Source organism: Podarcis bocagei (assembly GCF_964188305.1).
Source record: "Podarcis bocagei genome assembly, chromosome: 5".
Classification (NCBI taxonomy): Eukaryota; Metazoa; Chordata; class Lepidosauria; order Squamata; family Lacertidae; genus Podarcis; species Podarcis bocagei.
In genome coordinates, this window is record NC_138129.1 from 51,662,777 (window position 1) to 51,689,203 (window position 26,427).

Sequence of the window (26,427 nt, forward strand, 5' to 3'; positions counted from 1 at the left end):
ACATTATGTGTATATGGAGTATGCAACCAGAAAACTAATAAAGATTATTGGGTGGGGGGGACTTCTTGCCATATCTGCCATTGAACATGAGATGTAATGAAGCAGTAGGAAGGGATCTTCGTTTTGAATCACTGGAATGCCTTCCAAACCCCATTCCTATTGCTTTAAGCTGGGCCAGGGAGGTTGGATGCTCTTGTCTGACTTAGTCCCACGAAGCTGTCAGACCTGCATGTGCAGTGGGTGGGTGTGCTAGGCTGAGGCAACAGAAAAATCGGTTTCCTCGGATTTTTGGTTTTCCACCTATAATAGAGGATGATGGGATCGCAAAGGACTCTTCCTTCTTGCCCAATGAAATTCTCCTCAGCCTCTTCCATGGCTGCCTCCAGCATGACCTCAGCGACAGGGAGATCATGCTATCTGGCACAGATCATATAAGCTTCATGGAGCAGGTGCTGCAGCGGGACAGAGATGGCCACCCAACCCCATTTATGCTTCCAGTGGTCCAAGGTAAGAGGACATGCATGCAGCTGTTTTTGCCTTTCTCCATTCCCTTGATGGCTTCTGACCATTTTACGTCCCTCTTAACAGAGCCTCCCAAGGCCTCTGTGCTCCCTGAACATCGGGATCCAGCCCGCACCTACCATTCTGTTGGCAGCAAAGACAGGACTACCTCTGCAGTTACACAACAGGTACAGCATCCCCTTGACCTCTGTATCAAACTGCCAAGGACCCCAGAGAGCCCCCTGAACTTGAGAGGTTCCTTCTGCTATTCTCTTCTGAAGGAGATCTTTCTTGGGGTGATCTCAGTGCATATGGGCAACAGTGAGTAGGCAACCGAATCCGCTCCAGTAGCTTGACTGAGTTGTAACAGTTCTGTCTCAATCAGTCATTATGTTTTTGTATCTAAAGGGCTATGTGAATGACTGACGAGAGAGTTATCTACCTTTGCTACCAAAAATGTGTGTCAACACACTTTGCTTGTTAAATCTGGGTGAGGAGCAGGGTTCCTATGTCAAAATGCCATGGCCATGTTCAATTTGACTTTACTGTCTTAGGCTCCAAACAATGCAGAGGGGTCAAGAGATGAGATCTTACCAGCACCTGAGGACCTCTTCCCCCTGTGGCGATGCTATGCCAAGCTGGTAAATCCACAGCATCTTTTCCTCACCTTCCTACCAGCCACATTTCCAGGTAAGGCAAACTATATCAGAAAGGGAATTGGACACCTGCCTGAGGAAATGAAGTCATACAGAGATGAGACAGGTGCTCGCCAATATTCTGTAGACTGTAGGCTGTGCCAAGGGATGCTGAATCCTGCCACAGGTTTAAATTCTCACTCTTTAAGGACTAGAAGCTTGTTGCTTTGTTTTCCTTAAGAGAACCACCTGATTGCTTTCTTGTGTGGTACAGTAGGAAGATTACGGCAGCTGCGATGTTCTGACTATGTCGGTTGCTATATATCCCATGAATGAAGCCAGATGCGATGACAGCAAATAATGTGCAATAAACTCTTACCATCTTTTCCAGACATACAGAGGTTGATGGCTCAGGGGACAGATAAATCTTCCAAAGAGCAGGAACCAACACTTTCCCAAGGAGAAAAGGAGCTGGAGGCTGCAGGGGTGCTTCCAACTGTCAGTGTTACACCAGCCAATGGTACCATCTTTGTTTTGGGCTTCCTTGCACCACAGGCAGTCTCCTGTGTTTGGAATCAGATGGGAGGTGAAGGAGATAATGGAAGTTGCATTAGGTTCTGGTTGTAGGTGTTCAGGATCATACACTTTTAGCCAAGGGCGCAAACTTGAATAATTTAAGATCCATACACAAGCATATCATTGGGAAGATGTTCATGTTTATGTCAGTCTCTCTTGAACCCTGACACAGGCTTGCTGGAGTGGGTTGGGTGAAGACCCAACCGCACCCCAGAGGATATTGGGGATGTTTACACGTGCTGGGTGGGGCTGATTGTAGGCGAACAACAGCTGCAAGGCACCAGGCTGGTGAACGTCAGTCTGTGTTTCTTGTGACTGCCAGCAGCTCTCTAGCAAGTCACCAGCAAAAGTCTTTCCTACTACCTGCCCACAAGATCATTTTAAAACTGGGAATCAATTAATACCTTCTGCAGGCAGAGCACATGCCCTTCTGCTGCAAAAGGGCAGGGGGAAGTAAAGCACTACCTGAAGTGCCTTGAGACAGAGGAAAGGGTGCACATTTCAACTGTTCTGCTCTGAGTCATGCAAGGTGCGCTGTGTGCCATGTCAAGGTGCATAGAAGGAGCACCATTTCCTTCTTGTTTGAGCTGTGAGCTTGAGGCTACTTCTCATCCTCCAAGATGTATTCCGTCTACAGAAATTGGCCAGGACTCGGGAGATCCAGACGCAGTGCCGAGAAGAGAAGGGCGTATCTCCTTCAGCCGCCAGACATCTCAGCTTGACCTGGGTGAGAGCTGCCGAGCCCGCTGCCCTGTCTATGTCTACAGCTGCTCCTTGGAGCTGTTGCGGGAGCAGATGATCAGTCCCAGGCTAGATAAGCCTCTGCGGGACATCTTTTTCAGGTGAGCTCAGGAGCACCTCTGCACTTGTTGGGCAGATCTTGGCCTTCGAGGTTGTACAGAGGCAATCACTACTCAGTTTCCAGCCGTTTGGGCAGGGATATGTATAAACTCGTGTATATTAGGCCAAGCGCTAGTATTGCAGGCAGAGCCTTAGGAGCGTGTGAGATCTGGAGGGAGAACTAAGGTGGGGGAGGAATGTGGGCCTTGTCCTAGAATCTAGATGGTCAACATTGGATGATTTTGTCTTCCAGAAGCCAGTCAGTGGAGCGCCCCACCAGCGCTCCCTGGCTAGATGCCAAGCACAAGGAATTGCTGAGTTTCTGTACCTTGCTGCAAGAGCATTCCCATCAGTGCTATGTGAAAGGTAAAGGATAGATATACCCAGGTTGGGTTGCTGTCTCCAGAGTGGAAGGAAGCTGGCTTTTCTGTTACCCCTCTGGGCCTGACTTCCTTCTGGAACACCAGGAGAAGCCCATGCAGCTGTGGCAAACTTGCAATAATTCCCCATACTTAGAGTGAACCTGATTGGCAGCTTGGTGGTATTTAAATGGGCCACAGCCTCCGCTAGCAAAATCTGCTGTGTTACTCTGCTCCCCCCCCCCCCCCCGTTCATCATTCCTGCTGCTTACCGTGTTGCTGTTTCTGGGTGAATCTGCAGGGCCAGCTAACTCTCTGATCCTCTGATTCTTTGCAGGGCTGTTCCAGAGCCTACAACAGGGCCACAGCATTAGCTGCCCTGATCTGCTCATAGCCATGGATTATTGTGAGGAGCTCTTGCAGGAGATAGACATCACGAGCTTTCTGCTTACTCTGTGCAACCACGTGCGATCCTTCTGTGAGCGCCACCAGCACCTGCCCACCAACTTGGAAGGGGAATTGACGCAGGCCCCCCGAGCGCGGGGTGTGCTAGTCTCTGTTTCCAGGTGGGATGGCTGCTTCCATATAGAGAGATCAGAATGAATTGTAGCTCTGGGGTGGCCTTGGCAGTGCTGGAAGAAGATTGTATCTTGCAGGGCTTCCCTCTGCTGGTCTTGTATGTAGTGGGTTGTAGCCTAATAGGTTCCTTCATCCATGGCCCCCAAATGTCAGAAGTTTGCCAGAGTCCCATTCTGCGCACTAAAATGGCTCTCCCTCTGTAATGTTCCAAGCAGGATTCTGATTCTGGGGCCATGCAAGGCTCTGTACGGGGAAGGGAAAAGCACAACCAAGTCAAATGCACATAAGCAACAAAGAGGGCTTGCGGACACTTTAGATCAGGGATGGGTTTAAGCTTTTTCAGAGCTGTTTTTAATAGGGTTCCTTATTTATTTTTTAAATATTTCTATTTATTGCATGTTTTTAGTTGTGTCTGTTTTAATTTATGTTGTGAGCCTTGTGGGCTGCATTGGAGAAAGGCAGGGCTATACATAAAATAAATAAATAAATAAAATTGGGTAGGTGTCAGTCTATAATGTCGATTGGCCTTGGTTGAATTATTGAATATCCAGCCTTTTGTTTTCAGTCAAATAAGCAGTCAAATAAGGATCAAGACTGAAGCTGGGCAAGGAGTCAGATTACCAGGTCACCCAGTTCATGTGCATTTTTGTAATTGCTATACTCAAGGAATTAATTTGCATCTCTCATTCCGTCATTTAAAGAATTTCACCTCCTTCCCCACCTTTTTTAATTAAAAAAAAGGCTTTTAAGTTTGTTCGGGTTCTTTTTGCCTGTGGAAAATGAGCTTGCAAAAAAGAAGTGTAAACAGTGCAGGATAAAATCTCACAGGGCACAGTTGGGCTGCGTGGAATTTCCAGCAGTCAAGGAGCAGCATTTAAAAGCTTTGCATAGCTTGCAGGAATAGAATAAATTATGCAAAATAAGCAAATAATTGCAGAGTCTCTTAACATTTGAATGATCTCAATATATAGTGCGGATATGTTTATGCAGATCAGATGGTCCTTGTGTATTTCCTTAACCTATCAAGGGCAAAGATTACTTACAGTCATAACTTGGTGCAGAAAAACTGATTCTTTGAACAGCAATCTCATATTTTTTTCCCAGGGGCAACAGCTATTCCAGTTGTTTTCACTGAGTGGCATGTAAAAGCAAATGCAGTAAATGTCACTGCAAAAAATGAGGAAGGACATATATTTTGTAGGAGAACGAGATTCTGTAACCCAAAGTATAAATGATCCCAGGCTGACTGCCACATCCCTCTGCACATGAAGAAGATAACTCAAGCAAACCTGTAGAAATGAAGGAATTTGTGCCTCTGTAGTGCAGTAGAAGAGAGCAGGAAGGTTTGGCTTGCAAACTGAAAATGGGGCAGCCAAATGGAACTAGAATGAGAAAGGAGAGGCACTGCGCCAGTTTAAAACAGTACAATTAATAAAACCGATATAGGAACACAATATCACAGGTGTAACTGATATTTATAATCTGTGGAAAAGGACAAGCCATATGCCAACCATGAATATGACCTATGAAAGCAGGTGCCACAAACTAACACCACCACCCCCTTTCACCAGAGAAGCCCCAAGTGAGATGGATTGGTTGATGGCCTGTCTGTCTTTCCCCCAGAACCTAAGGCAAGGCAGCTCACAAAAATTAAAGCAAAAACCATCTTTACACTCCCATGTTCTCTATGAGCTCTTAGAAAGGCTTGTGGTGCAGCAAGCCACTCCAGCTTTCTGGTTTGTGGATGCATAAATAAGTAGGAAGGCTGAGCACATCTAGCTACAGTAGAGATTTATTAAATCACTCTTTTCCAAGTGCCCTGAACTGGAAAACTGTGGTTTTAAGGATTCCCTAGAACAGGCATGTCCAAAGTCCGTTTCGGGGGCCTAATCTGGCCCGCCGGTCGGTTTAATCCGAACCCTGTGGCAGTTTAAAAGGTCAACAACTTTGGTCGGCCCTCACGGCCCTTCACTTCATCAAATCTGGCCCCCTTTGAAAAAGGTTTGGACAACCTGCCCCAGAAGTTAAGATTGGATTATATCCTGGTTTGTAGGGAGTCCTTAAACCAGAGGTTCCCAGTTCAAGCATAATGGGAAAGAGTGTCTGCATCCTTTTCCCCACCCACTCTTTCAACATTTTATATTTCCAACTCCAGGTAAATTACATATGAAACTGAACAAATCAATAAAGTTACAATGAATAAGTTTAATTACAATAAACATAGTTTTATTATTCAGCTTATTAAAACACATTTAATTGATTGCATATCAGGCACTACAACTCACCTTCCTTCACTATTTGCATTACTGCCTTCCACCAGTTATTCTTCCTCACACTTTCTATTTGGCTGAATCAATAAATGCGCATTGATCTGCATTTAAGGCGTTTATCCATTAATCCTCCCCTAATCCCTTCATAGCACATAGGTTCTTTTAAAAATCAATCGACTAAACTTCCATCAAATTAGTTTTAGACAGGTTTGATAGAACCGTAATTTAGATGATTTTTGAGATTTTCCTCCCATCTCTAAATGCTATAAAATGGCTCTCTGAAAAGTGTGGCCTGAAGGGGGCATTTAGGGGCGAGGTATATATGTAATTATTTTGTTTTGTTAGTTGGTTCATTCATTTTGACAGGAGGAGAGGATTGGAATGCCCATGCAGGTGAACCAAGAGCATACGCTATTTATTGGCCACACTTAAGGCTGAGCAATCTGATTCAAACACAGTATTTTATGCTCGTGTGTTCATGGTCAGAACTGGCTATACTTGTGGAGTGAATCTGTGAGCAGGGCCCTAGATTTCTGCTGCGGTTCAGTTCACAGACCCAGCTCCAATAATTCCAATTTTTTTTTTTTGCACATGAAGCAGTTCTATGTGCTCCTGTGCATAACTCTTTACAGTGGTACCTCGGGTTAAGTACTTAATTTGTTCCAGAGGTCCATTCTTAATCTGAAACTGTTCTTAACCTGAAGCACCACTTTATCTAATGGGGCTTTCTGCTGCCGCTGCACGATTTCTGTTCTCATCCTGAAGCAAAGTTCTTAACCCAAGGTACTATTTCTGGGTTAGCGGAGTCTGTAACCTGAAGCGTATGTAACCTGAAGTACCACTGTATTTCTGACCCATTGGGGATCTTAGGATGTATGGGGGAATAGAGGCATGTAGGCTGCTTCTGACTGAGGAGCAGGGGAGTCAAGGTTGCATTATTGGGAGCACAAGTAGACAGAGCTGCTTGTGACTGACTTCACTCTTCCTTGATCCTGCTGTGCAGTGCTGAGACGGAGGATTTTAGTGAGCCAGAGTCCCATGTTTCGGCCTGCCCTCCCCAAGAGCCCAACCCTAGCTGCTGTTCAGAGTTCCCCCTCTCTGTGCTAAAGAGCAGCCAGCCTTGCCAGGAGCACCCGGACTTGCACAGGATCATCCAGGTAAGGAGAAAAGTGCTTCCTCTGGGTGAGGTGAGAGGGTAGCTTTGATGGCCCAAGTATGTTTCCCACTGTTCCTTCTTCCCGTTCTAGGAAAAGTTCTTGGAGATTGGCAGCTTGCATTTCAAGCCAGTGCCGTCCAATCCTCATTATTACTTCTACTGCCCTCCTTCTGCCAAAAAAGAGGTAGGGGGATATGCTTGTATCTTTGCCTCCTTGCCCTGGGAGGCTCCTTTAAGAGGGTCTGGAAGGCTGTATAAGAGCCAAACTTGGAAGGATGTGGCACCCAGACTTGATGCACGTTGCACATGTGGCTTCTTGTCTCTGTTTTAGGAGGAGGCCTCTCGGGACCATACAGATAGGAAAGGTAGTGAAGACGTGGAAAGTTCAGAAACTGAACTGGCGGCCGATGAAGGTAAGGGAAACTCTTCCTCACTCTGCTGTTCTGAGGACTGCTGTAATGATTGGAGATGCATTGGCACTTGTAATCTAGTGATATTGGATTTCGTTTTTTAAACCCTTAAGTGGACTAAGGAAATTTTATGTATGCATATGTGCTGGGGAGAGTGCAAGAGTCCTTGAGGACCAGTGCACTGTTTCCCCCTGGAGCTCAGCAAACCATAGAGCAGGTATGTGGTCATACAGATATTCCTGGCCCCCACAGTGTAGCATCCATGGCCGAGGGGTGTTCATTAGGTTTGTTGGGAGTCCATCAACATCTACAGATCCCTGCTATCAATGCAGGGGAGAGAAGCGTGGAGGATCCTAGCTTTGAGCTTTCTGGAATAGTTGAGACGAAGGAATTGCTAAGATTAGGTCCCTCCTTTTGGCTAAGAGGCACCCCAGTTCTCCCAAGCTGCAAATATTTTGCATAGATTTCTAGTCCATAGAGCTAGCTGTATAGTTTCAGCTTTCCTAGAATTGCTTGTTTCTAATTTAAGAGGTTTAAGAACTCTCAAGTGAACTCCATTCACAATATGTCCCGTAGTCCATGGTGAGGACCATGCAACGTCCTCTTTGGCAGCCAGCCAGCTAGAGCCCAGGTACCTTACGTTGCCTGGGCCTGAGTCTTTATCAGCATTCTTGCAACCAGGAGAGGGGACATTGTCAGAAAAGAGTGCAGGATTGTCCAGAGGGAGGTTTTCACAATGCTTCATAGAATCATAGAATTGGAAGGGACCATGAGGGTCATGTAGTCCAACCCCCTGCAATGCAGGAATCTTTTTGCGCAACATGGGGGTTTGAACCCATGTCCCATGACCCTGAAATTCAGAGTCTTGTACTCTTACCCACTGAGCTGTCCTGCTTGCGGCCTGTTGTACTGCCAGGCCTTTACTGTTGCACTGAAATTTAAAAAGGCCAGCTTTGCCTTCTGCATGGGAGAATGCGCATCCAAGCTCGGACTAATATTCATTACCACCTCTCTTAAAAAAATAAAAATCAATCCATTTACTTATATCTGACCATCCAGTCATATTATCAGTGCATATTCAAGTAATTACCCAATATTTTGTCTCAGTGTTTTTCCTCCTTATGCCCATAAATCATGCTTGGTGATAATTTGACACTCCTGATGTTTACTATTACTAAATATATATCTCTATATATGTTTATTTTATATACTCTAATTAAACCACTTGATATATTCCTAACAAAAGACTCCCACATTTTACAACGCACAAGGCTTTTCAGTCTAGCTTCAGGCATTTCAGGAACTTGGCCAGCCAGCAGTGCCAGTCTCTTGTGCATTCTGCTGGCAGGGCTTCCTGTAACATCCAACGCCAATCTGTCTCCCTATTCACAGAGTGAGTGCGATTGTAGTTAACCCTTTCAGGATAAACATTCTTGAGGCCTGGTGCCTTTCACCAAAGCTCCATCGCCCCTTGAAAGCACTTTGGCTTTTTTCAAACTTGCCCGTAGGCAATGCTTCTGGCTATGGCATTGGAACGGAGAGTGACCCCGAACTGGAAGTAGAGTATCGGGAACGGCTGGACCACGAATTTCTAGAAGCCGACTCTCTGTCTGACTCCAACACTGTTAACCAGGACGAGGACTCCTTCAGCGTGCTGGGAGACTCTCTGGCAGAGCAAGAGCTGCTGGAACAGGACATGCCACCGCTCTTTTTGCACATGACATGCTCTGTGAAGCTGCGCAGCCAGCACAGTTCCATGCCTGTTCGCTCACTGCCCACCTGCCTAGGTGAATGGAAATGAGCCCTGGGGTTTGAGGTGGGGGGGGAGGGGTGGCATGGCTAGGGTGGATGGGCTGCCGCAAGGGAAGATTGGTTTCAGCCTCCAAGCAAGGAGTGGTGGGTGCTGGGGAGGGAGGGATCATATGCTGAGGCCCAACCTCCTTGGGCGCTTGGCAAGGAAGGCTAAAGTAGCACTGTCTAACTCAAGTAATATATGTTGCTTTCACTAGGGGAGGTGCTGGGCTGCTTTGAGAGCTGCAAGGCGCTGCACACCATTGACCTCTCAGACCTGTGTGTGACACTCGACATTTTTGTTCTGACCCTCCCCCTGGAAATCGAAACGGTGAACGATCTGCATCACAATAGGTGGGACTCCAGGGTTGCAGTGTGGGCAGGGGAGTTTGGAAACTACAACATGCCTGTGGCCTTGGCCAGATGCGAGGGCTGAGCTTAGTAACTCTTTCCCTGTCCTCGCTACAGGTACACCTCTGAGAGTAGCGTCTCCTTCACCCGTTCCCCAGGGCGGCCCTCCTCCTTCCGCTCCGATGAGGAGCTTATGCACACCTTGGACAGGTTGCCCTCCACTGTGGACGATGGGTATTTATCCTCTCCATCATGTTGTTATACTGGGGTGCAGAAATAGCGAGCCACTGTCCTTGACCGTTGCATTCTTTTTTTTCCAAGGCACCCAGCACTTTCCAATCTTCCTGGAGTGCACAGACAAGCCGTTGAAGCTACCATGACAGAGGTGAGTTCATTTGGCCCTTGGAAAAAGAGACTTACTCTGAGACTAGATTAATATCCCTCCCACTCCTGAGCACCCAGCACTGTGTCCTGACCAAGCACCAGCATTGTGAACCTTGCTAAGAGCAAGGCCGCAACAGGGTTTTCACTTTACTTAGGATCTAGACCACCTTGCCTGCTGTCTTTACTGTCACAGATCCGCTGGCTTTTGGATGACGAGATTGTGTCTGCATTGCGCCATTCACGGACAATTACCTCTGGCACTTTGAGCCGGGTGGCTACCCATGTTTACAGTTCTCAAAGCCGTCCAAGCTGCCACTGCGAAACGGTCCCTTTGCAGTTCGTGTTTGGGCCTGAGAGCTCTCTGGAAAAGTTTCGTGAGGTGAGTGATCTTTCAAGCTATTGGTATATGAAGCACTTAACTTGGGGCCAGTTTACTTGAGCAGCCACCACTCTGATATTTTATGGGAGGGTGCTGTATATAAATACCTTTATAAATAAATTTTGCTGCCCCATACTTGGTCACTTAGATTTGTGGAACTTGCACTTTCACAGGTGTCACATAATGTAAATCTTTAGCATGCTTTGGAACTTCCTGGCTATTAATATTAGACTCACGCCCTGTCTATATTGCTGTACATTCCTGGTGAAAGCTTTTTTATTTCAGCAAACCTACTGAACCCATATACTTTAAAAATAATTTTTAAAAGTTTAACTCATCACCAAACTGGGAGGGGTAGCTAATTCTGCAGAAGACAGAATCAGAATTAAAAATGACCTTAACAGATTGGAGAACTGGGTGCAAGCTAACAAAATGAATTTCAGTAGGGACAAATGTAAGGTTCTACACTTAGGCAGGAAGAACCAGATGCACAAATATAGGATGGGGGACACCTGGCTTACTAGCAGTACATGTGAAAAGGATCTTGGGGTCTTGGTGGACCACGAGCTTAACATGAGTCAACAGTGTAATGCAGCAGCAGCAAAAAAAATCTAATGCTATTCTAGGCTGCATCAACAGAAGTATAGTGTCCAGATCAAGGGAAGTAATAGTACCACTCTATTCTGCCTTAGCCAGACCACACTTGGAATACTGTGTCCAATTTTGGGCACCACAATTTAAGAAGGATGTTGATAAGCTGGAACATGTGCAAGCCAATCAAGGGTCTGGAAGCTAATCCTTATGAGGAGCGCTTGAAGGAGCTGGGTATGTTTAGCCTAGAAAAGAGGAGACTGAGAGGCGATATGATAGCCATCTTCAGATATCTTAAGGGCTGTCACATGGAGAAGGGACCATGCTTGTTTTCTCATGCTCTGGAGGGTAGGACTTGAACCAATGGCTTCAAATTGCAAGAAAAGAGATTACGACTAAACATTCGAAAAAACTTTCTGGCAGTAAGAGCTGTTCAGCAGTGGAACAGACTCCCACGAGAGGTAGTGGACTCTCCTTCCTTGGAGATTTTTAAGCAGAGGTTGGATGGCCACCTGTCATGGACACTTTAGCTGAGATTCCTGCATTTCAGGGGGTTGGACTTGATGACCCTTGGGGTCCCTTCCAAGATTCTATGATTTTTTCTGTGTCTTTAGTGATGATTTTACTATGTGGCCCTTTTGTAGTTTTCAGACTAAGCAGTCTATAAATCTTTATAAATTTGTTTTCCCCCATATGACTTCAGTTTTCCACAGTCATTTGACCTTCAGCTCATAAACCCTAAACAACACGCCCCCCCAGCAACACACACACACACGAGCTACTTTGATGCTTCTCCATTCTCAGCCATTCTGTCTTGCTTTATGCCTAAGAAACATGCACCTGCCTTTTGCTTGTTTCTAGACAGTCACCTCGTTCTTTTTTTGTTGTTGTTGTTGCAGGAGTTCCAGAGAATAGCCCTACCAGGCTACGTGCTCAACGCTGAAGACAGTGATTTCTACTATGTTTCCATCAGTCGCCTACATGCCCCCAAAGATGGGCCTAGCCCCACAGTAACGCTTGAGAGCACCATGACTGGAGGCAGGTGTGAAAGCAGCATCAAAACAGAAGGCTCTTTGCCCTGCTCCCCTCCGCCCGAGGAGGCTCATGGTCTCTGGGCATGGCCAGCGAGTGAGAACAAGCAGGAGACAGAAGAATTCCTGGACGTAAGTAGACATGCGCATGCTGAGTTGGTAGGGTGATCTGGAGACGTGGTTTTTTTTTTCTTAGATGGATTATTGATGCTGTTTGGTAAGGGTGATTATTGGGAACGGCATGTTATGGATTGCATTCTGGTGATCTCTGCCAGAGAGGTTAGGCTGGCCTCAACCAGAGCCAGGGCTTTTTCGGCTGTGGCTCCGATCTGGTGGAACGCTCTGTCACAAGAGACTAGGGCCCTGCGGGACTTGACATCTTCCCGCAGGGCCTGCAAGACAGAGCTGGTCCACCAGGCCTTTGGCCAGTGCACAGCCTGACTCCCTCCTTTGGCAATCTTCACAGAACTCTAGCCCAATGGTTGCCATCAATTTGATTTGAATTAATTTTATAATGAAATGATTTTAGAATGTTGTCTTATTTTATTGTTGTTAGCCGCCCTGAGCCTGGCTTCGGCTGGGGAGGGCGGGATATAAATAAAATTTATTATTATTATTATTATTATTATTATTATTATTATTATTATTATTATTATTTGCTGTGATACAGTTGTCAGATGAAGTTCCACAGCCGGATCAAGCCCATACTTCGGAGTGTGGCTCCTTGGATGAGGAATCTGCAGTGACCCAGCCACAGCCTCTGCCGTGCTCCTTGGAGAAGTGGAACAGTGAGAAATCTCCCTTAGCAACACCATCTGTAGTGAGCCTGGCAGACTCTGTGACTCCAGGTAGGAAAGATGAGCTGGCATCTCCACCTGAATTTTGGAGCAGGGGCTGGGGAGTTCAGCCGTGTGGGGCTGCTTTAGCTTATCCTGCCCCAAACTGGTGCCCTCCGAGGAGATTTGGACTTCAACTCCCATAACTCCAGCTCACATGGCCAAAGGAAATTGTAATCCACAACATCTGGAGGGCATTGTGCCATAGACGGCTGATTTAGACAAACACTAGGTCGTTATATTACCTTACTAAGCAGTTCCTTTTTAAAATAAATAAATATACTTTTCAAGTTTATACATTTCACTAATTTTGTACATTACACTAATTTTAACAATCATTATAACATTTCAAAACTACTTTCTTCCCCCTCTTTCTGCGGTTCCTTAAATTTATTTTTAATATCCTCTGCCTATCCAAATTAACTGAATTTGCTCATTTATTCATCTACTTCAAATATGTACTTTTATAAAACTGCAGGTTAGTACAATAATCCTGGCAAAGGTCTTATCTGTTTATAATTTATCTTCATTTCTTATTCTTCTAGTAAGTTTCACCATTTCTGTGTATTCCATAAGTTTTTGTATCCTTTCTTCCTTTCCTGGGACTTCTGCTTCTTTCTATTTTGGGGCGAGTAACATTCTAGCCACTGTAGTAGCATACATGAATAAGTTTCTATACATTTTAGGTAGTTCTGTCCCTATAATTCCCCAAAGAAAAGCTTCTGGACTTTTTTTTACAGAAGTTATTTTATAATAATAATAACTTATTATTTATACCCCACCACTTTGGGCAGCTTCCAACAGAATATTAAAATACAATAGTCTATTAAACATTAAAAGCTTCCCAATATAATAATAATTTATTATTTTAAACATCCTTTTCATTTCATTATACATCATTTCCTAGTTAAGCTTTAATCTTACTACAAGACCACCACATACAATAAAAAGAACCTTCTTTCTGTTAAGCAGTTCTGTTTAGCTGAGCTATAATTGGTAGGATTCCACGTTTCAAAGTGCTGGTTATGACCTATAAAACCCTATATGGCTTGAGCCCAGGCTACCTGAAAGTTCATATCTCTCTATGGGAACCTGCCCAATGCTTGAATCCTCAGGTGAGCACCTTCTCTTGATCCCATCAACATCAGGGCCCTGCTTGGTGATGGCACCAGAGAGAGACATATCTGTGGCTGCTCCCACACTGTGGAATTACCTGCCAAGAGAGGCTCCCTCTTTGTTATCCTGCTGACAGGCTGAGACCTTATTCAGACAGGCCTTTGAAAACTAAGATGCAGTTGATGCTGACCACTGGACAAAACTGTACTTTGATTTTGATTTTAAATGTGCTTGTCTTTTGAACCATTGTTTTAGCTGGTCGGGGTTTTTTTTTTATTAACTCGGCATTTTATAATGATTTTTAATGTTGTAAGCTACCTTGAATCCCTTTCTAGGAGACAGGTGGGATATAGATATAATAAATAATGATGAATAATACTTGGGAGAGGCAAATAAAGGAAAGTGCCCTCATGTATCTGGGGCAATGATCCTTTGTGCTCCATGCATAAGCATGCGTGTTGTGGGGGCCATAACCCTTATTTTGCCCTAATAGCTCATGGCCCTCACCCAAGGTGTTCTAGGTCTGCTTCTCTAGGTTATATAGGCATAACAAGTTACTCATGCTGCCCCCTGCCCCCTTTCCAATTTCAACAAGTATTATAAAAATCCTGTGGTTTCCTAGTGCTGTCCAAAATTTGCAGAAATTACAGAAATTCAGGAAAAGCACATTCTATAACAAGAAGCCGTGTAAAACCAGTCTGTGAAACTGGTCAAAAGGAAGAATTCCTGGGGCCAAGCTAACTCAGTTTCCTCAAGCTCTTCATGTTTCAATCCTAGATATATAAAGCCAGCTGTAATAATATTGTACACCCAATCTGCTAGCGTTTAAAAAGGTATATATATATATATATATATATGTTTTGGTGTCTTCGGGTGTCTTCCCGTGTAAGAGTTGGGGTGTCTAGGCGACGTTTCGACGAGGTCTCACTCGTCATCTTCAGGCTGGTGCTTTCGGCTTCTTGTTACTGGAACAGAGCAGGATCTCAGTGTTTGAGTTCCTATAAATACTGTTGAGGGGGTGTGGTGCAGAGAAGAAGTTCCCAGGTTATTGTGCCTTTTCTTCTTTTGTTCCTTAATTACTTGGGGGATATCTTGAGTGATATCTTGAGTGATATTCTGAGTACCACTTAGGTGGGTCATTAAGTGTGGATTAGTTGCTATAGCTTTCGTGTCTTGACCTTTTGAGCTTGTGAAGAGATTTTTCTGAGAAGATGGCTGTACTGCACTGAGTTGTGCTCTGGCTTGGCTTCGTGTATAGGGGCGAGCTGTGGTTTTGTGCCCAAACCCAGACCCTCTCCACAGATAAATTACAGACTCCATCCGGTAGCCAAACCATAGTGGCACCTCCGGATGCTGCACCCCCCTGCAATCCCTACACAGATCTGGCTGGCACAGGGCACAAAACCACAGCTCGCCCCTATACACGAAGCCAAGCCAGAGCACAACTCAGTGCAGTACAGCCATCTTCTCAGAAAAATCTCTTCACAAGCTCAAAAGGTCAAGACACGAAAGCTATAGCAACTAATCCACACTTAATGACCCACCTAAGTGGTACTCAGAATATCACTCAAGATATCACTCAAGATATCCCCCAAGTAATTAAGGAACAAAAGAAGAAAAGGCACAATAACCTGGGAACTTCTTCTCTGCACCACACCCCCTCAACAGTATTTATAGGAACTCAAACACTGAGATCCTGCTCTGTTCCAGTAACAAGAAGCCGAAAGCACCAGCCTGAAGATGACGAGTGAGACCTCGTCGAAACGTCGCCTAGACACCCCAACTCTTACACGGGAAGACACCCGAAGACACCAAAACCTACATTCCTGTACCCGTGAAAATCTACGAAAGCAAATATATATATATATATATGCAGGTTTTGGTGTCTTCGGGTATCTTCCCGTGTAAGAGTTGGGGTGTCTAGGCGACGTTTCGACGAGGTCTCACTCGTCATCTTCAGGCTGGTGCTTTCGGCTTCTTGTTACTAGAACAGAGCAGGATCTCAGTGTTTGAGTTCCTATAAATACTGTTGAGGGGGTGTGGTGTATAGCCTCCAACGTTCTGGGCAGAGAGGAAGTTCCCAGGTTATTGTGCCTTTTCTTCTTTTGTTCATTAATTACTTGAGGGATATCTTGAGTGATTTCTTGAGTGATATTCTGAGTACCACTTAGGAGGGTCATTAGGTGTGGATTAGTTGCTAAAGCTTACGTGTCTTGACCTCTTGAGCTTGTAAAGAGTTTTTCTGAGAAGATGGCTGTACTGCACTTAGTTGTGCTCTGGCTTGGCTTCGTGTATAGGGGCGAGCTGTGGTTTTGTGCCCTGTGCCAGCCAGATCTGTGTTGGGATTGCAGGGGGGTGCAGCATCCGGAGGTGCCACTATGGTTTGGCTACTGGATGGTGTCTGTAATTTATCTGTGGAGAGGGTCTGGGTTTGGGTCTGGTGTGGTTGATTGGAGATGGCGTTCTGTGTGCCTCTGGTTCTGGTGTCGGTTTTTGTGGGGAGGGCTAATTTCCAGATGTCTTTTTTTTTTTTATAATAAATTTTTATTGGTTTTACAACATTTTTAAGGAAAACAAACAAACACAAAAAATGACAAACATACAAAATAGTTTCAAAGATATTTTCATAAACCTCTTTTCTTGGACTTCCCCATACCCCCCCTCTCTGCATCCCAATGTCCATATTTGAACTAGCAACTCCCAATTGTTACTTTCTAATCTCTGTCATCTTAGTCCTCTTTTATTGTCTAACCTTGTATCCCTGTACCCTATTGCTTCTGGCAACCACAACATTTTAACATTCATTCAGTTTATAGTAGTCCTTAAGATAGCTTTTAAATTTTTTCCATTCTTCTTCCACCGTCTCTTTGCGTTGGTCACGGATTCTGCCTGTCATCTCAGCCAATGTCATATAGTCCATCACTTTCATCTGCCATTCTTCCAGAGTAGGTAAATCTTGTGTCTTCCAATACTTTGCGATGAGTATTCTTGCTGCTGTTGTGGCATACATAAAGAAATTTCTATCTTTCTTTGTCACCAATTGGCCGACAATGCCCAAGAGAAAGGCCTCTGGTTTTTTAGGAAATGTACATTTAAGTACCTTTTTCATTTCATTATAGATCATTTCCCAGAAGGCCTTTATCTTCGGGCATGTCCACCAAAGGTGATAGAAAGTACCTTCAGTCTCTTTACACTTCCAACATTTATTATCGGGCAAATGGTAGATTTTTGCCAGTTTGACTGGGGTCATGTACCACCTGTAAACCATTTTCATAATGTTTTCCTTTAAGGCATTACATGCCGTAAATTTGATACCGGTGTTCCATAACCATTCCCAGTCATCTGACATAATGTTGTGTCCAACATCCTGCGCCCACTTAATCATAGCAGATTTAACTGTTTCATCCTGTGTGTTCCATTTCAGCAGCAAGTTATACATTCTAGATAAATTCTTAGTATTGGGTTCTAGCAATTCGGTCTCTAGTTTTGATTTCTCCACCTGGAAACCGATTTTCCTATCCTGTTTAAAAAATTCCATTATTTGGCGATATTGAAACCAATTTTCTACTTTGTGCTTCAATTTCTCCTGACTTTGTAGTTTAAACTTGTCTCCATCCTGTTCTAAGATTTCCCAATACTTCGGCCATCCGACCTCCATATTGAGTTTCTTCACTGCTTTAGCCTCCACTGGTGACACCCATCTAGGGGTTTTATTTTCCAATAGGTCTTTGTATCTTATCCAAACATTAAATAATGCTTTTCTAACAATGTGATTTTTAAAAGTACTGTTAACTTTGTCATACCAAAGATATGCATGCCAACCAAAAGCATTATTGAAACCTTCCAGATCCAAGATGTCCGTGTTCTCGAGGAGCATCCATTCTTTCAGCCAGCAAAAAGCTGCTGCCTCATAGTACAATTTTAGGTCCGGCAGGGCAAAACCCCCTCTTTCTTTAGCGTCAGTCAGTATTTTGAATTTAATTCGGGGCTTTTTGCCCTGCCAGACAAATTTCGAAATGTCTTTGTGCCACCTCTTAAAACATTCCATCTTGTCAAGAATCTGCAAGGTCTGAAACAAAAATAACATTCTAGGCAATACATTCATTTTAATTACTGCAATTCGGCCTAACATTGACAGTTTCAGATTTGACCATATTTCTAAATCTTTTTTAATGTCTGACCAACATTTTTCATAATTGTCCTTATACAAATTGACATTCTTAGGTGTTAAATAAACCCCTAGGTATTTGACCTTCTTGACCACTGTCAAACCTGTTTCCTCCTGAAATTTCTCCTTTTCCATATCTGTTAGGTTTTTCCCTAAAACTTTAGTTTTTTGCTTATTCAACTTAAATCCAGCTACCTGGCCAAATTGTTGTATTATTTCTAAGACCCTTTTCGTACTAGTGTTTGGCTCTTGCAAAGTCAATACTAGGTCATCTGCATACGCTCTTAACTTATAATGTTTAGCTCCGACCTGCACACCTTTGACCTGCTGGTCATTTCTTATCATATTCAGCAACACCTCCAGAACCGAAATGAAAAGTAATGGGGAAATTGGGCACCCCTGTCGTGTTCCTTTTTCTATCTTAAGTTCCTCAGTCACAACATTATTTACAATCAGTTTAGCTTTTTGTTCAGAATATATTGCAGCCATACCATTCTCAAAACCCTGGCCTACCCCCATCCCATGAAGATTCTTCCTCATAAAACTCCAAGAGATATTATCAAAGGCTTTCTCCGCATCCACAAAGATCAATACTGCTTTAGTGTTTATATTCACCTCCAGCTTTTCCAAGATGTCTATTACATTCCTTACATTGTCTGCTAGGTGTCTTTTAGGGAGAAAGCCTGCTTGGTCTTTATGAATCTTCTCCATCAAAACTCTTTTAAATCTTTTTGCCAAAATGTCTGCAAAAATTTTGTAATCCACATTAAGGAGTGATATTGGGCGGTAGTTCTTGAGTTGGGTCTTTTCAGTCTCTGACTTTGGTATGAGTGAAATATATGCCTCTTTCCACGATTCAGGTGCCCTTTTTCCCTCAAGAATCTCATTACAAACTTCTCTTAATGGTTGAATCAGCCATTCCTTCAGCGATTTGTAGTATCTAGAAGTCAGTCCATCTGGTCCTGGAGATTTGCCCAGTTGCATATTCTGAATGGCAGCCTCTATCTCTTGTTCTGAGATTCTTTGGTTCAAGTCCATCCTACTTTGCTGAGAGATATTTTGTAATCCATATCTTCCAAGGAATTTGTCTATATCTTCTTCATTTTGCGGGCCTTGGGTGTAGAGTTTTTTGAAATAACTTAAAAAGCAATTTCTAATTTCATTGGGTTTAGATATGTTCTTTCCATCCACCTCTAGGCTTGTAACTGTATTTAGTTTCTGCCTTTTCTTCAATTGCCATGCCAAAAGTTTACCACATTTATTTGCTGATTCAAAAGTCTTTTGCTTCATTTGCTTTATCTTCCATTCAATCTCTTGGTTCATCAATTCCATATATTGAGTTTGGTATAACTTGATCTCTCTTAAAATGTCCTGAGACTTTGGTTTTGTTCTTAATTTCCTCTCTCCTTCCTTTATCATTTCCAAGATCTTCTCTTTTTTCTCATTTTGTTTTTTCCTCTTTATTGAATTTTGTTGAATCAAAAATCCTCTCATAACCGCTTTACTTGCGTCCCAGATCACTCTTTTCTCCACGTCGGTCCTCAAATTTATTTCAAAATAGTCTTTTAGGGTCTTTTGGGCCTTCGTGAGAATCTCCTTATCTCGAAAGAGGGTGTCATTCATTCTCCATCTAAATTGACCAGTTATTGTGAGTTTCATCTCCATCTTCACGGCGTTATGGTCGGAGCAAGTTTTTGGGCAGATTTCCACTTTCTTAATCTTTGGAGCCAGTCCACTAGTAACCCAGATTTGGTCAATTCTGGTCCAGGTCATCATTGCTTGGGAGAAAAAGGTTCCCTCTCTCTCCAGAGGGTTCCTTGTTCTCCAAATGTCTATCAAGTCCATGTTTTCTGTCATTTCGAAAAAAGTCTTAGGGAGTCTCCCTTCTTTAGTGACTGTTAGTCTTTGTGCCTTGTCCATATTAGTGGAGACCACGCCATTCATGTCTCCCATGATTATCATATTGTAATCCAGATAGTCCGTCAAAGTTTCATGAAGTCTCTTAAAGAAGTCAGATTTGCCTTCATTTGGTGCATAAATTCCAACAACTAAAAATTTTTCTCCTTGTACTTGTATCTCCACAGCCAGATATCTCCCTTGTTCATCTTTAAATATCATTTTTGGAGTCCATTTCTCCTTCACATATATTACCACTCCTCTCTTCTTAACTTTGTCTGATGAAATAAATTCTTGTCCTAGCCTTTTATTTGTGAGTAATCTCCTGTGGGCTCTGGTTATGTGAGTTTCTTGTAAACATATCAAGTCCAGTTGTTCTCTGTTCAAAATATGAAATACTTGTCTTCTCTTCAAAGGCCCATTCAGTCCATTACAATTCCAACTAAGGAATTGCAAAGCCATCTTGTTATTTTCTTAAGGCTCCTCCAACAGCTCCAAGTTGTTGCTCTTCTTCTGATGGTGGTGGTTTTTGTCCAAACGAGAGATTCAGGATATCCAGTGCTCTCCTCTGTTCTGCAAGTACGTCCACAGTCCCCTTCTGTAGGTCCTCCTGGTATCTTGCCAAAAATTTGTCTTTATCTTGAATTGTCTTTATTTTCACTTTCTTTGCCTTGTAGTCGAATGACAGTCCTTGTGGGAACTCCCACCTGAAGCGGATAGAATTTTTCTTTAACAAAAGAACCAAATCCTTGTAGAAGTTTCTTAAATCCAAAATGTATTTTGGTATGTCTTTAAAGATCTGTACAGCTGAATTTCCAATTTGCAGGGCCTTTTCAAAGTGTAGTCCTAAAATTTTATCTCTTTCCTCCTTAGATCTGAGTGTGATCAGACAATCTCTCGGTGTCTTTCTATCTTGCTTTTTACCCAGTCTAAAGGCAGTTGTAATTTTGAATTCGTCTTCCTCAAGGTCCCAGCAATCCGCAAACTCCCGTGTCAAATATTCCACAAGGTTGTCTCTTTCATTCTCCGGAATCAGTCTTAATTTTAAGTTTCTCTCTTTCCTCTGTAACTCCCACAAGGCCAAAGTTGCATCATGCTCATAGACCTTCTTGGCAAGTGGCTCTAATTTCTCCTGCGTCTCTCCAGCAGTGGCTTTGGCCTCTTCGGCAATTTGACGCGTGGTGGCGTTTTCCTCGACCAGTTTGTTTATAGATTCTGTATTCTGGTTTAATCTTGTTGATATTTCTGTTAATTTTTGTGTGTTCTCTGAAGTCTGTTTTGTCAGAGACTCCAGAGTCTGGTTTATCTTAAGCAGAGCTTCTGTCACAGCTTCCATAGAAACGGCTGCTCCTTTGTCTTGTCCTGTTGTTCCAGCTAATCCGGCTGTTGCGCCTGAGATTGAGCCTCTTTTCTTTGCTTGTTGCAGCTGCAACTGTTGTTGTTGTTGTTGTTGCTTGGTCTTAGCTCTTGTAGCTATCTCTTCTTGTGGTCCACTCATGTCAAGGTCAATTCCCACGGGATTTATTCTCCCTTGGAAAATTCCACTGTCTTAGGCCGTGCCGGACTTTACTTTATCCTCTAGAGGGAGCAAATCAAAATGGCCATAGAAGGAAGTTTCCAAATACAAGAACAAAGGAGACAGTCCAAGATGTAGAAAGAAAGGAGATTAACCCAGTCAAAGTCAATATTGCTAAAGTCTTATAACTTCCAATTGCCACAGTTACCCAGTATACTGTTTATACTGTTTCTTCTTATAATGTACAAAAGTCAGGCACTGTGGAAACTTTGTATCAAGGTGTCACTTCACAGGGAAAAGTCAGCTCAGTGTACTAAAAAGGCAGACCGTTTCAAGCTTTCAAATAGATGAGATAGCAGAGGTTTTTTCCTCCAAATAAATCATGCAGTTATTAGTCGAATTCACCTCCCCTCTGCCCTGCTTGCTAGAGGGGAGATCAAGGGTCTAAATGTCCGGTTTATATGATCAAAGAGCAGGTCTAAACGGATGCAAGTTTAGAGTTCCGTTGCTTTCACTTTCATGCAGTCGGGGGGAGGCAGACTTCCTTTGTTTAAATCTCCCCGTTTTTAGCCCAATTTCTGAAATTTAAAGGGTCCCGATTGTTTTCCAGCTCTTACTCACGGGAATTCAGTCCAAATTTTCTTTTCAGGAAGGAATCGGCGCTCTCCGCTTATGGCGACGCGGCTTCACTTCGCAGGCTGGGTAGCGACTCTCAGCACCGCGCTCTCTCCCGATGTCGATCTGTAGCCTTTAAAAAGGCTCTTTCACGGTACCGGGGGGCGCGAAGGTGCCCACCGAGTCTCCTTGTTCTCAGGCTTCAGCGCCTGGGATTTTAGGGGTCCCCCGCTCGCCGTAGCGGGTAAGACCCGAACTTGCGAAGCAGTCCTTCTCCGGAGCTCGGAGGTAGGACCGCCATTAAGCGCTGGCACCGACCGGAAGTCCTAATTTCCAGATGTCTGGCAGGCGGGACGTGTCGTCACGCTTGTTCATGTTGTGAGGGTGTTTCTCTATCTCGATGGCTTCCATGATTATTCTCTTGTGGTGATGTTCCATGTTAAAGAGCAATTTGGAATCTGCAAAATTAATTTCGTGTCCTGTTTCTTTCATGTGTTGGTAAAGAGAGGAAGTTTTTTCTTCTTTTTTGACGGCATTCTTGTGTTCTGCGATACGTGCATTTATTCGTCTGTTTGTTTGTCCAATGTACGTGGCCGGGCAGACTTTGCAGGGTATTTCATAGACCCCTTGGTTTTCTAACTGGATTTTATCTTTTGGGTTTCTGAGGATATTGGCTATTTTTTGGTTGGTGCAAAAGGCTGTTTTGATATTGTGTTTATGGAGGATTTTGCTAATTTTATCTGTAGTGCCCTTGATATAAGGAAGGAGGGCCATGCCATTGTTTTCTTCTGTGTCTTGGTTTTTGGGGGGTGTTTCTTTTTGGATTAGCTTCGTAACCCTGTTTTGCTGGTATCCGTTGGCGATTAACACATTTGAGAGATTCTGTAACTCAGTTGTCAAGTGGTCTTTGTCAGCCAGGCGTTTGGTTCTGGAGATGAGAGTCTTGGCTACGGAGTTTATTTGTGCAGGGTGGTGGTGTGATTGTGCATGTAAGTAGCGGTTGGTGTGTGTTTTTTTCCGGTAGATAGTGTGTCCTAGGGAGCCATCAGGTTTTTTGTAGATTAGGACGTCAATAGCCAATATCCTCAGAAACCCAAAAGATAAAATCCAGTTAGAAAACCAAGGGGTCTATGAAATACCCTGCAAAGTCTGCCCGGCCACGTACATTGGACAAACAAACAGACGAATAAATGCACGTATCGCAGAACACAAGAATGCCGTCAAAAAAGAAGAAAAAACTTCCTCTCTTTACCAACACATGAAAGAAACAGGACACGAAATTAATTTTGCAGATTCCAAATTGCTCTTTAACATGGAACATCACCACAAGAGAATAATCATGGAAGCCATCGAGATAGAGAAACACCCTCACAACATGAACAAGCGTGACGACACGTCCCGCCTGCCAGACATCTGGAAATTAGCCCTCCCCACAAAAACCGACACCAGAACCAGAGGCACACAGAACGCCATCTCCAATCAACCACACCAGACCCAAACCCAGACCCTCTCCACAGATAAATTACAGACACCATCCAGTAGCCAAACCATAGTGGCACCTCCGGATGCTGCACCCCCCTGCAATCCCAACACAGATCTGGCTGGCACAGGGCACAAAACCACAGCTCGCCCCTATACACGAAGCCAAGCCAGAGCACAACTAAGTGCAGTACAGCCATCTTCTCAGAAAAACTCTTTACAAGCTCAAGAGGTCAAGACACGAAAGCTTTAGCAACTAATCCACACCTAATGACCCTCCTAAGTGGTACTCAGAATATCACTCAAGAAATCACTCAAGATATCCCTCAAGTAATTAATGAACAAAAGAAGAAAAGGCACAATAACCTGGGAACTTCCTCTCTGCCCAGAACGTTGGAGGCTATACACCACACCCCCTCAACAGTATTTATAGGAACTCAAACACTGAGATCCTGCTCTGTTCTAGTAACAAGAAGCCGAAAGCACCAGCCTGAAGATGACGAGTGAGACCTCGTCGAAACGTCGCCTAGACACCCCAACTCTTACACGGGAAGATACCCGAAGACACCAAAACCTGCATTCCTGTACCCGTGAAAATCTACGAAAGCAAATATATATATATATATATATATATATATATATATATATATATATATATATACACACACACACACACACATGTGCGTGTGTGTGTGTGTATATATATTACCGAAAGGCTTTTCAGAACCTAGAGGCTGGCTGGGTGCTTCTTCTTCAAGGGACAAGTGCTTCCATCAGTCTCTGAGGCTGCAGTTGATTGTCAATGCAGTTGTGCTGTCAGTCCAAGATGGATTCTCCATACTTCTGCTGGCACTGGGAAGCTGTAGGAAGGTGGTTATATTTGTTGAAACATCGGAAGAGTATTGCCGAGGTTTTGTGTGGAATTTGGCTCATGATGATCCTCTGAAAGCGATTAAGCGACTGCCTTTTAACGCCATATAATGGAACTTCTCTGCCTTACCAGTTCATTAAGCTGGCTTTATTGCCACTCTGTTAGGTTTTGTTTCAGTATTCTGTTGTGTTCAGGTCAATCAGCCTCTCTTCAGAGGAAAAACGCTTTTCAGGTCTCCCTTTTGTGGAAATAGGATTAGAAATGTAAGGATTACATGGGGAAGTGCCAAGTACTTGTCCATGCTCCTTTTTAATATGCAAATGCCTTCCTCGTTCCAAGGAGTGTGTTGGTTTCACCTACTTCATCATTCTTGAGAGGCCTTTTGGTGCCTTTTACTTAAATACACCATTTGCTCCCTCATATTTTCAATTGTGCATTGAGATTGAACAAAAATATACCATTTCACACTTGCGAGAGAACGGCTGTTTATTCAAGTTAGCATTTTCACCCCAGGCCTGACTGTAATAGCAAAGTCTCTCCCTCTCTTAGGGGGGTGTCCATTAAAGTGCCTTTCTTTGTAACTATGCTCCAATATTGATTTTTCTGTAATCAAAACCACTTTAGTGCTGTTGGGCTCATGAGATTGTAAGCGCTAAAAGGCTGCCATGTGTCTTGCTGTCGGGCTTCTTTATGAAGTCAATCTTGCTTTGTTTCTTACATCAAACAACCCATGCAGCAGACAGGGTTAAAAAAAGAAGCCAACCGCTTTGTGACATGCTGATCCCCTTTTTCTTCCTGGGTTTGTTTCTTGTTGCCTGGGCTTGTACATGCACAGTTTGGGGGGGAAAGGCCGGTGCTTAGATTGAAATCTGGCCCCAGAGCAAGGAGAGAGTTGGGGGGACCTAGGAGACCTCAGAGCAGTCTCTCAATACCTCTCTTTCCTTACAGGCTGTGGGAAGCAGCGTCCCAGTCGGGTACAGAGCCTGGTATCGAGCCAGGGCAGTATGGATTCCGATCTCCTAGGTGAGTGGATGAGCCAGGCCATCTTTTTGTGTGGAAGAGACACTAAGTCAGTTCTCAGTTGGGTGGAGGCAGGTTTGTGGCAGAGTGGCAAGTTGCTCAGCTAGGATTATTTTGCCTTGAGGTCCAGGTGCATCCACTTTGTGGAGATGGGACTCCAAGGGAACCACCATGAGCCCCTCTCTGCCCTTGACTTCTTGTCAAAGATGGATTGGCCGAGCCACTCAGCAGATGTGGTGCATTTTCATTTCTTAGGCTATGATGGCGGGAGCAGTGATTCCGAATGTGAGGAGGCAATAATGAGTGACCTGGAACCCAAGTGCCCTCTCATGCCTGACTTCTGGCTGATTGTCAAAATCCACCAGGACCGGGTGGAAGTCTATTCCCACACACGGTAACGTCCCCTTTCCCATGCCCTGCTCCCCCGGGGATTCTGGTTCCCAAAATGGCAACCGTGGCTTTTACCCCAAGCTCTGCATGCAGTTTCTCCCAATCCCCCTGTTCTTAGCCTTGTGTTGTATAGCTGGCTTCTGAGTTCTCCAGACTTCACGAGTACAATCTGTCTTGCTTTTTCCAACATGTAGCTAGCTGGCCTTGTTCCTTTGCCAGTTTCGTGCTAATGCTGGGAAAGGGCGAAGAGCCCAGGCCATGCCAGTCATAGATCCCTCCCCCCAGGACTCATACATTTTTAAGCACTCGCCAATGCTGTTTTTTCTCCACCCAGTTTTTCATTGTTGACTCTGTTCAGTTCATTATTAACTATTGAGCAGGAAAATATATTGTGCATATCGTCTGCTGTTGTGGGAGGAATATTGTTGTGGGAGCTCTCTCAAAAGTTCTTCTGAGCAGTCTCCCTTTTCATTTCTGTACAGCAGCTTGAGTGCAGTGAAAGCAACGCAGAATGAGGAAGGGGAATGTGTGCATCTTCACCGTGCAGTGGTGAAGAAAGTTGGTGAGATCTGCCGCCTTGTTAATCAGGTAACTCTGGCACATTCAGTCTCTCTACACTGACTCCTTGGTAGCAGGAATATCTCCCTACTAAGTTCCAAAAGTTGAA

At 44.1% G+C, this 26,427-nt stretch overlaps 1 protein-coding gene across 5 annotated transcripts in view; it reads left to right on the plus strand.

Annotated features, from left to right (window-relative positions):
* SZT2 (SZT2 subunit of KICSTOR complex) overlaps nt 1-26,427 on the plus strand; it is an 89,883-nt gene that overhangs the window by 36,741 nt on the left and 26,715 nt on the right. For 3 of the 5 annotated variants that reach the window (XM_081195223.1, XM_081195227.1, XM_081195226.1), the window contains exons 22-41: nt 310-507; nt 589-689; nt 1,056-1,191; nt 1,528-1,656; nt 2,350-2,554; nt 2,806-2,918; nt 3,249-3,477; nt 6,764-6,917; nt 7,008-7,100; nt 7,248-7,329; nt 8,835-9,113; nt 9,336-9,471; nt 9,586-9,702; nt 9,790-9,853; nt 10,046-10,231; nt 11,722-11,985; nt 12,524-12,701; nt 25,299-25,373; nt 25,626-25,764; nt 26,243-26,348. In XM_081195223.1, coding sequence (XP_081051349.1) covers nt 310-507; nt 589-689; nt 1,056-1,191; nt 1,528-1,656; nt 2,350-2,554; nt 2,806-2,918; nt 3,249-3,477; nt 6,764-6,917; nt 7,008-7,100; nt 7,248-7,329; nt 8,835-9,113; nt 9,336-9,471; nt 9,586-9,702; nt 9,790-9,853; nt 10,046-10,231; nt 11,722-11,985; nt 12,524-12,701; nt 25,299-25,373; nt 25,626-25,764; nt 26,243-26,348 — 2,984 coding nt within the window. The remainder of the gene's footprint in view (nt 1-309; nt 508-588; nt 690-1,055; nt 1,192-1,527; nt 1,657-2,349; nt 2,555-2,805; nt 2,919-3,248; nt 3,478-6,763; nt 6,918-7,007; nt 7,101-7,247; nt 7,330-8,834; nt 9,114-9,335; nt 9,472-9,585; nt 9,703-9,789; nt 9,854-10,045; nt 10,232-11,721; nt 11,986-12,523; nt 12,702-25,298; nt 25,374-25,625; nt 25,765-26,242; nt 26,349-26,427) is intronic. The other 2 variants (XM_081195225.1, XM_081195224.1) reach the window with 2 other exon arrangements.